This window comes from Eublepharis macularius, chromosome 10 (assembly GCF_028583425.1).
Source record: "Eublepharis macularius isolate TG4126 chromosome 10, MPM_Emac_v1.0, whole genome shotgun sequence".
Taxonomy (NCBI): Eukaryota; Metazoa; Chordata; class Lepidosauria; order Squamata; family Eublepharidae; genus Eublepharis; species Eublepharis macularius.
Genome location: NC_072799.1, coordinates 57775353 through 57785345, shown reverse-complemented (window position 1 = coordinate 57785345; position 9993 = coordinate 57775353). Strand labels below are relative to the sequence as shown.

General features: G+C 44.7%; 1 protein-coding gene across 1 annotated transcript; it reads right to left on the bottom strand.

Moving 5' to 3' along the window:
* Positions 1-4062: 4062 nt before the first annotated feature.
* LOC129336997 (myb/SANT-like DNA-binding domain-containing protein 7) lies at positions 4063-6531 on the bottom strand. Its single transcript, XM_054990434.1, has 4 exons — positions 5895-6531; positions 5728-5802; positions 5036-5119; positions 4063-4550 (listed from the first exon to the last, which is right to left on the bottom strand). The coding sequence occupies exons 1-4, from the start codon at positions 6373-6375 to the stop codon at positions 4417-4419; spliced, it is 774 nt and encodes a 257-aa protein (XP_054846409.1). The 5' UTR covers positions 6376-6531; the 3' UTR covers positions 4063-4416.
* Between the last annotated feature and the right edge of the window lie 3462 nt (positions 6532-9993).

Here is a 9993-nt window from a genome sequence, read left to right as displayed (position 1 = left end):
CGCACTGCATTGGTGCCATCGATGGATCCCACATCCCGATATGCGCTCCAGGAGGTCGTCCTGACCAATATGGAAACCGCAAAAACTTTTCATCTATCCTTCTTCAGGGAACTGTAGATGCCAGTGGACGTTTCATTGATGCAGAGGTGGGCTGGAGCGGCAAAAATCATGACGCCTTTGTCTTCTCTCATTCTGCCTTTTGTCTGGCCATGGACGCCGGGTCACTTGTCCCAGGAAATCCGTGCCTCAACTTGGAAGGTGTCTTGGTCCCACCACTCGTTATTGCTGACGGTGCGTACCCCATGCGACCTTGGCTTATGAAGCCATACGGGAGGTCAGCGGTTGCAGAACATCATCGAAATTTTGATCGGCGATTATGTCGGGCTAGGAACACGGTTGAGAGATGTTTCGGTCGTCTGAAATCAAGATGGCGGTGTCTTTCCAGACGTCTGCAAGTGAGAGAGCAGAACGTGGTTTCTGTAGTGACAGCTTGCGTTGTGCTACACAACATCTGCGAAGAGAAGGGACATCCTGTCCTGTCTTCAATACAGTCACCAGCCGAAGTCAGGATTGAGTGTGACGAGGAGGAGGACATTGCCTCTAATGCTGGGCAACTTGAGGCAGGGAAGCGGGTGCGTGAAGCCCTGGCTCAGCACATGGCTTCTGGCCGCACACCACTGTAGTTCTCTTTGGATATGGGTATCTTGGTAAAAAATAATGCTCACCTGTGTTTTAACAATGCCTCTCTTTAGCTGTTTGTCTCTTCTGTAGCAAAACTTAACCATAAAGCTTGTTATTTGTTTAAAAAATCTGATGCTTGTCCGTGTGCTTTTTGGTGCCAAAGAAAGGATTTTCTAAGTCAGAACAGAGACACCTCATGCGAGTCAAGAGATGGCCGCCCTTTGCTGTGAAGATGGATGTGGGAGTATCGAAAAATGAGTGAAAACAGGGTGAGGGGTACTCGCTGTTGCAACAACCCCAGGACTGCAGGATGTTGTACACTATGCACACTTCAGCAGGTTGAATGCTCCCCCTAAAGTGGAATCGACCACACAGCCACATCGTTCTTTTGGAGTTAAATGTGCTGGTGTCTTCTCCGCCTAGCAGGGCTGGTTGGCGGGTGGAGGCGCTTCTTCATTAATACTGTTTCCATGAGATTGCAATATGTGTTTTTGGCTAGTGGACACTGAATTGTCACGGACATGGGGACTGGGAATGGCTGCGATTCACAAAGAAGTTTTCCTTTCTTTTAATCAATTAACAAGGGTGCTCTGATAACAAATTTATTATTCTGCCGGTCCCCAAAAGTCAATGTTTCTCAAGGACTATTATTCAATTGTTGGAAGACTATATTTTTCCAACTGCAAAGTAAGAACAAAATAATAAAGTTTTTGCCCCTGGCTGAGAATAGAACTGTACTGTTCTCTGGAACAGCCCACATTGACAGTGTCCATGATTTGCTTAGTTGAGGAGGAGTTGGCCGTGTTAGTCTGTGGTGGAGAACTTAAAAAGACTCCTTTGGCATCTTTCAGACTAACCATTTCAATCGTAGAATAAGCTTTCGAGAATCAAGTTCTCGAATACCGAGCTCCTGAGGAATAGCAATCGATTCTCTGAAGCCTGTTCCACAGTAAAAGTAGTTTTTCTGAAAGGAGCCACAGGACTCCTCATGATTTTCAAAAATCTGTCAAAGTTTTGCGATCACTTGCAGGAAAAGTGCACTTCAATTTTTAGGTGGCTGAGCAAGGGTCCAAAAAAAAGAAGGGTGTATTTTATTCAGCGAAAATGTGCATCCGAGTATCCGTAGTCTTGATTCTCCCGCCCAAAAAACCGGCCGATTTTCGAAAGTATCAAAATCGCCTGCGCGCGCCCAGTCGTGTTACAACACAGTCGGCATACCGACCTGCTGTGATAATGGCTTCTAGTGGAAAGGGTGTTTTCTGGACGGATTCGGAGGTGGACACGCTCCTGAAGATCATTCAACGATCAGGAAAAGCGGGACAGGTGATGAAGAGCACCCACCTCCCTAACCGTCATCTTTTTGGCCGCGTATCTTCCCGTATGCGAGAGATGGGGTTTCAGCGATCCACGGAGCAATGCCGCTCGAAATTCAAAAGAGTAAAGGCAGCCTTCTTTGACTCCTTGGAGGCATGGCAAGGTATCCCCAGGCAGAGAGCGAGGCCACCCCACTTCGCGCAGATGATGAGGCTTTGGGAAGCGGCAGGAAAACCCAGCTGGAGCAAACGCCATCATGCTGGTGAGTGCTGTGGAGACAATTTTTACGAGGGTGGCGGGTTCAATCCAATCCCGAGTTTATTCAAAACTCCTTTGAACAACCAGTACTATCGCACCTGCTGTGTTAATGTTAGCACATCTCTGGTTTTGATAGACTCTCGATTCATAAGACTGAATAGCACCCATATTATGACACGACTTTTGAATGCCACCCTCAGCAAATAGAACCCTCCAAATTCCCTTCATACATGCTTATCCAACCAGTGCTATGCTTTAGACATTTTTGTGCTTACCGTCAAGGTGCAAATTTGGAGAAAGAGGGGCAGACAGCAAATGATTGGCATGATCCTAGCCAAAAATAAACCGTGTGTTCAAAATGCCCAGGGAATTTGTCAGCATCATGCGATGGGGGACCTTTATTGGGAACAATCTTGATGCCCCTCAAACGACAGGATGTGATGTTCTGCCCTTCTCCAAAAATGCGGTGGTGGTGATTCACTGTTCTGTTTTGCCTGGTTTACAGCTCTTCTTCGCCGCCAAGACGAGCCTCAGGTGGAGGCTGAGTCGCAGGAGGAGACAGAGGAGGCGACAGAGCACCCAACTGAGGAGGAGGCCTCTCCAGGGAGCGCTGCTGTGGAGCCAGAGGACGCCCATGCAGGTGAGCAGACATAATCAATCAGATTTCATGCATCTGTCATTGTTTGGAAAACCCACAACTAATTCTTAAAAATTTGCATGCATAGTTTGTTTGGTTTGTTGGCATAACAGCACCCATGTATCAATTGATATAATTGTTATCTTGACACTATTTCTCAGCATTCTGAAGACATGCAATATATATTCCTCCCTTGAAGCATTTGAAACCCAGTCTTTATCAGAGTTGCTGTGATTGAGAGCATGAGAAGTGATTATCTCTCAATTATGGACCCACCTCTATGTATGCACAAAGATCATGTTCAATTTGCCAAGCTACACCCCCCCATAACTCTGCACAAGTTAACCAAATGGGGTGTCGTCTTTTGCATCACTCGAAAGAATATTTATTTCTTCCACTCAGTGATCAACAACCAATATCGTCATGAAACCTTGAATTGGCACTTTTGCTGTTGGTACTGGGCATGTTCTTTGAACTTGATAACAGTGCATTGAAGAATCACGATGCTATTTGGTAAAATCGAGTTTTGCGTGACCTCAATGTGACATTTCTTTTCCTGTGGCCCTCACAGGGGAGACTGAGGATGTGCACGAGACACGACCCTCACCGCAACCCGGCCCCTCTAGTGACACACAGCAAACCGCAGAGCAGCCAGTGTCAACGCACACTATTGATGATGTCCTTAGGAATCTGGACAGTATGGACCGGCGCCTCTCTGCCACACGTAAGTGGATTAGTTTGGATTCCCGCCCTCCCACCTGTAAGAAATAAAAATCCTCATAGTCATGAGGTTCCTTTTTTTACTGTTCAGTGAACAGCATCCAGAGAAGAATGTCCACCAACGAGGGACGCATGATGCGTTTTGGCAGGCGTTTGGACAATGTGGAGAGGCGCCTCCGAGAAGTAGAGGAGACACGAGTGCCTGCCAGGCTTCCAGACCCTCTTCCTGAAATATAAAGTTTCTCTCATTTAATAAAAAAAACAGGTTTATGTGGTTTAACAGTAAAGTTTATTGTGTTCATTGTTGGTCAAGACAAGGTGCTGTGATGCATTTTTAATTTTAATTTCCAGTTAACTTTTCAGTAATAAGATAAATTTGTTTCCCACCACAAACACAAAACGATCAGCCACCAAATGATTGGAGCATGCAACACATATGACAGAAGGCCAAAGATAGCGTGCTGTTCTGACATGTCAATGAAACACTAGAGAGTCAGTCTAGCTCTGGCACGGCCAACACAGGCACGTTTGGCTACACCCAAACGCGGTGCAATGTTCTCTGTGGCAGTATCCTGCAAGGCCTTTGCCTTTGGAGATTTCGCCCTCTGTTGATTGACCAGAATTTCACCAAGAGTTTGCAGTGTCAGGACAGCAGACTGCATGACCTGAAGGTTATCATCCCACGCCCGCCTAAAGTATATGCTCTCCTGACGTGTTGCCTCAATAAAATCATTTTGAATTTTTTTTTCCTCATCATGCCACCTTACGCTTTCCTCCCTGTCAATGCGCCATTCAGCAATTTGGGCCTAATGCTCCTCCCCTGACTGACTGATCATCTTATCAGCGACTGCAAACAATCCCGCATTTCTCCGTCTTCTGCTCTTTATACGTTCAAGGCGTGACCCTGGGGAAGCCTCAGCCATGGATGTTGATGTGGAATCTGAAGGAGACACAAAGAAAACAGTCATTGTCAGCTCAGAACAGCGCATCACCATGGACCAAGGGTCTGGACCACTGTTGTTCGGCACAGTGGTAGGGAAACAAGAACCATCGAGCACAAATTGATTCTAGAAGCAAACAGTGGCAAAATAATCTCATATGTTAAAATCTCAGCACAGGAAGAAAAACCCACAGTGGGAGAATGTTGCACTTCAGTCATGACACTCATTCCCTGAACAAAACACTCATAACCCACCACACGCGTGCTCTGTTTTCCGATAACGAGCAGAGTAAGCACCATGTGAATATGAAATTCTCCTTTGTTGCCTGTTTTCAGAAAATCACTTATTCCGTTATAAAAATTTGAAAAAGACAATACCGAGCATCATTCTATCCTTCTGTAAAATGAGGATTAATAAAACAACAGATTTATGAATGTGACTTTCGTCACTGAGATGTCACAAGCTTCCATGTGTCCGAACTCACCCTTTCCGCCACCTTGCTGCAATGAGCTTGAGTCGCCGTCACTCTGTGGTTCCTCCTGAGCATCAGGACACGGTTCCTCCGCCTCTGAAGAGAGTGCATAGCAACATGATTGAACATGAGCGATGTTAGAGAGACATGTGTAAACCTATGTTGCTCATGGATCTTAATGGTCTGCAACATTTAACCATTGATGTTTTCCAGGGCCGACAATTAGCAACATGTGAATATTGCTTCAAATAAGACAACTGTCTGGGCACACTGATTAGAAAGTGTTTGGCTTGCTGGGAGATCCAGTGTTCCGTTTAATCAAACCACCCAACTGAACACATGGGTCTTGGGTGGCCATGGGGTGGTGATAATTATAAGGAAAATCAAAGAGTCCAGCAGCACCTTTAAGACAAAACAAAATTAAAGTGGCATAAGCTCTCGAGAATCCAGTTCTCCTCGTCAGAGGCATGTTGCAGAAACATGCATCTGACGAAGAGCACTGTGATTTTCGAAAGCTCATGCTACAGTTAAGTCGGTTTGTCTTAAAGGTGCTGCTGGACTCTTTTTGATTTTGCAACTACGGAGTAACACGGCTGACTCCTCTGGAATTATAAAGAAAGTTATATTGGAACCCCTTGTCCAGTTTCATCAAAGACTTCTTCCTGCATCTGAGTTGGTGACAGGTTCCAAATTTTGGTACTCACCACAGTCAGCAAGGCCATCCACTGTGACATCTAGGTCATTCTCTGGTGCCGCCTGTGCCAACCCCACACCGCCATCTGAGGAAAGTTGAAACAAGGGACAAATATCCTCAGTAGTGAGATCCTGCTGTTTCCCCCCCAATAAAAATGCTTTTTTCAGCCTTACTCACCTCTGGGGGAGGGGGTGGAACTTCTAACCTGCTCACGATCAATGGTTATCAGATTGTGCGAGAAAAGCTCCTCTGACCCGTCATAGCAGGGCACCGTGGGGAGAACATGCTGTGCCACAGACTCGACACAGAGGCTCCTTGCAACACGCCTCGGTTTGACGCTTGCATCCCCCCGCAGAATGCTGTTCAGCTCCCTGTAATATGGGCAGGTTATGGGAGCATTTCCTGAGATACCGTTATGTGCCACCACCTTCTTATATTCTAGCCTCATTGTTTTCGTCTTGGATCTGCATTCTGTCGCCGACCTCTTATGTCCCCGGGAGGCCATCTGAACGGCGATGCGCTCAAAGTAGTCTATATTTCTATGACTTTTCTTCAGTGCATCCTGTATTTTCTCCTCTCCCCAGAACGAGAGAAGGTCCAGGATTTCCCTCTCCCTCCATGCCACCCCTCTTGAAACCTGTGGCCGGAGCTCAGTCATTTGAACTGTTGATCACCAGAAGCTTCTGATTCTCGGCGTTTTCCCGCTTGATTGTAATTCTCTGATAGCAGAGCATGCGCGCTCCAGGCTCAAAGTCTGAGTTCCTGCATCGTGCATTGGATCACGGGAGATGATGGTGAAATTTACGCGGGAATTAACGGATCTGAAAGTGGTCGGGGCATGCGCTAGAAAGATGTTTTTATATCTTCCTTTAGAGCCTTTTTATGTGTTCGCTAGAACGGCTTGTTGGCATATTGATAATGACATTGGGAACGTCAGATTCCAGAATGCAATGACCAAGAAATATATCTTCTGATTAAGGTGGATGATCGCCTGTGATGGGGGAGGCGTCACCCACAGCGGACACCTGTTTCCACACTACATGAAACTGGTTCCGTGAGGGGCAGTCAACATCCTTGTCCATCCCATGCATCATTCTCCCCGGCTTTCATCTGGGGATCCACTCTTGCAACATGACGGGGCAGTCGAGCCGAAAGCTGACATGACAGCTTGCACCGAAAAATGTCCCTAAGCGATCCGTTCTAATTCCGGGTAGGTGCATGGAGGTTGACTGAGTCAAGGTGTCGGCATACCGATGAATTGCCCTTCTTTTTTTCCCCCTTTGAGTGCGTGGGCGGGGCCGCGGAGATGAGGGGTGCGTACTGATTGGGTGATGCTTTGGGGGGTGGGAGATTTAATGAGCTCATAGCGCGATGAAATCGCGGTGGTCTGCTGCGACGCCGTAGCGACACCATAACGATTTTTTTTAAAAAACGTGTGAACAGAGGAATGAGTAGCGCGGCGGCAGCGAAAAACTAGCGCTAAAACAAGGTAGTGTGGAATCGACCTAAGTGGAAACTGAGGGAGATAAGTCTTTGTGACTGAGTCTGTTTATTGTTTTGGCCTAAGTGGCACCTGTAGGGAAAATTAGTCTCAGTGTCTTGGAAAGTCAGTTCCTATTTTGAAACCACCAAGTTAATGAACCATATTGAAACCAATATGCTTATAAATACTTTGCAACCATTACACATACATACTTTTAAATAAACTCTATTTCTGGTTAAACAGAACACCTGTTTCAGCTAGCCTAAAGGATCCCTTTTTAAACCTCATGGCCACCCCTATGTGCTGACCATTTTATCATATAACTGTCATAGATCTATAACTAAGCCTTCCCATACTATGTAAAAATGAAAAGATCTAAAGCAAAAGCCTTTTGGAATACCAAGAAAGGCAGGGAGGTGGCATAATACAGGCCTTTTTGGAGCCTTATAGTTAGGTGTCGTTACAGGAGTTACAATATGCAGGTTGCATAAAGGGAGCAAGTTGCCAGAATCAGCTATTGCTGCTCCTTGAAAGCATGATCCTTTTATGGTGATCTATGCTCTGATCACATCCAGGTTAGATGATTGTAACGTCCTTTATATTAGTGCAGAAGATATACAGGCATGGTGGAGGGGGTTCACCAGCAATGTTGTGACCTAATGGGCAACAAGATGAGGTTAATTCCTGCATGACCCATAAGTGATGTCATTATGTGAGGCAACACTCTAGAATTTGCACACACCTCTATGGTTTAACCTAAACTGTCACTATGAACCAGTTGATTTTTACAATTATAGGTTTGATGTTGGTAGGTTGGTCTGTAGTATGTTGCTTAACTCTATAATGATCCATCTCTCAAAGAGCATTAAACAAAATTGGAATATATTTCTTTGGCTGTGAATACAAACCAAATCTTTCTATCTGATCAAGGTGAGAGTTGAAGAAGTGTCTGGCTAAGGTACAGTTTATTAACTATGCTTCCTGATTAGAGACTTTTTGCAAGTATTTAACCTGTGTTCTTTTTTATTCTGTATATAAAGATTTTAGCATGTATATCCATTTTTTTTGTTTTTATAAACTGCTCTTGTACTTTTTAATTTAACAACAACTTTTGTATTACTGTATATAAATTTTCCTATATCGTGCTCAGAATGTTACTTGGAAGGATTTTAAATGTCTGTCTGTATTGATGTTATATAATTTCTGAAATGTGAATGTATTTTTATTATTTTATTTTGTTAGCTCCCCTGATGAAGCTTGTTATGGAATGTGTTGGAATCTAAAATAAACAACTCTTCAATTGCACTTCTCTTTTCTCCTTCCATCAGTCTGGGACACCTGGCCTGGCAGCCCTACTTTGCATAGAGCTACCTTTAAAAACTGTCCAGAAACTGCCATCCAGAATGCAATGGCCAGTCTATTGTGTTGGAAGATCTGCGCTGGCTGCCTTTTTTATTTCTGGACACAGTTCAAAGTGCTGGTATCTTTGTGTTGTGAACTTGTGATTGCACCCAGGAGAGGGCAGGAAAGCCAAGACAGGCAGTATCAAAGCTGTTGATCCAGAGCTGAACTGAGTCTGTTTATAAGAACTAGTGCCTGTAGCTGTAGCAGTGGCCTGAAGTTTGCAGGCACTTACAATTGGACCCTGCCCGGCATTCTGAAAACCCTCACGGTGGATCTGGGTCTTCTAATACCTCATGGACATAGAAGAGGACATGGGGCAGCCAATTGTGCATGCTACTATTGGAGTGCACTCTGCCATCCAAACTGAACTTCTGCCTGGGCTCTCTGTCTTCTTGTGCCTGGGGCTCTGAGGGTGCTAATGGGATTCCTAGCTATACAGGTCTGTTTAGTGGGTTCCACAGGAGGCTCAGTCTCTGACTCTAGCTGTTGTTCACGGGCCATCTGGGCTTGTAGCTTGGCAGCCACAACTGACTGCTTGTCTTCTGATGGATCCTGGGAATCAGAGGGTCCAGAAACTGCAGGGTCTGCCAGAGTTTCAACCATCGGGGGTGGGGAGGGGGTAGTCAGCACAGCATCCTCATCCTTTGAGAAAAGCTCATTAGACCCAGTTCTGATACTTACTTTTAAGGCTGGAGTACTTAAAGGACTCACATCCTATCCATATTATACCAGTTAAGATCCTCGTCTCAAGTTCTACTCTCTGTGCTCCCATGCATCTCCAGAGGTGAGGTGGATTGCTATCAGTGATGGCATCTTACCTTTGAAATGCTTTCTGACTTGAGGTTCACATGGTTCCTACGTTATTGTCCATTAGATGCCAGGCCAAAACATATATCTTTGTCCATGCTTTCAAGTGAAAGCTGCTATCTAGTTCTAGCCTGAGTACTGTTTTATGGATAACACTGTAGGTTTTTGAATATTGTTTTATGCTATTTTTATGCCCTGGTTTTGTTTGTATAAGTTTATTTAATATTAATATTTCTTGTGCTGTTGTTAGTATGATTTTATTGCATCATTTTTACTTCATGGGCCATCTCAAGCAAACCATCTCAAGCAAGGTAGCATATAAATTGTCAAAATAAGTAAGTAAAATAATATGGTAATATTTTATTTTCAAGGTGTTTTTACAGGGAGTTTTACAGGGAGTTTTATTTAAAAAGCAAGTTTTCATTCCTGCAGTTTGAAATTGGTTGCTGCCCATTTTACTGTCACCTTATTTGAGGATATGTTAGTTCTGTTCTGAGTATTTTTAATGTCCCATTTGTTTCCATTTATTCTCTTACTTAGAAACAGTTCAGTGATAGCATGATACTGCTGACTAGAGATGGG

Coding starts and splice junctions, on each gene's coding strand:
- LOC129336997 (XM_054990434.1), bottom strand. CDS start 6,375: ATGACTGAGCTCCGGCCACAGGTTTCAAGAGGGGTGGCATGGAGGGAG. Junction 5,803..5,894: donor TTCCACCCCCTCCCCCAGAG/GTGAGTAAGGCT, acceptor AACTTTCCTCAG/ATGGCGGTGTGGGGTTGGCA. Junction 5,120..5,727: donor GGATGGCCTTGCTGACTGTG/GTGAGTACCAAA, acceptor CACTCTCTTCAG/AGGCGGAGGAACCGTGTCCT.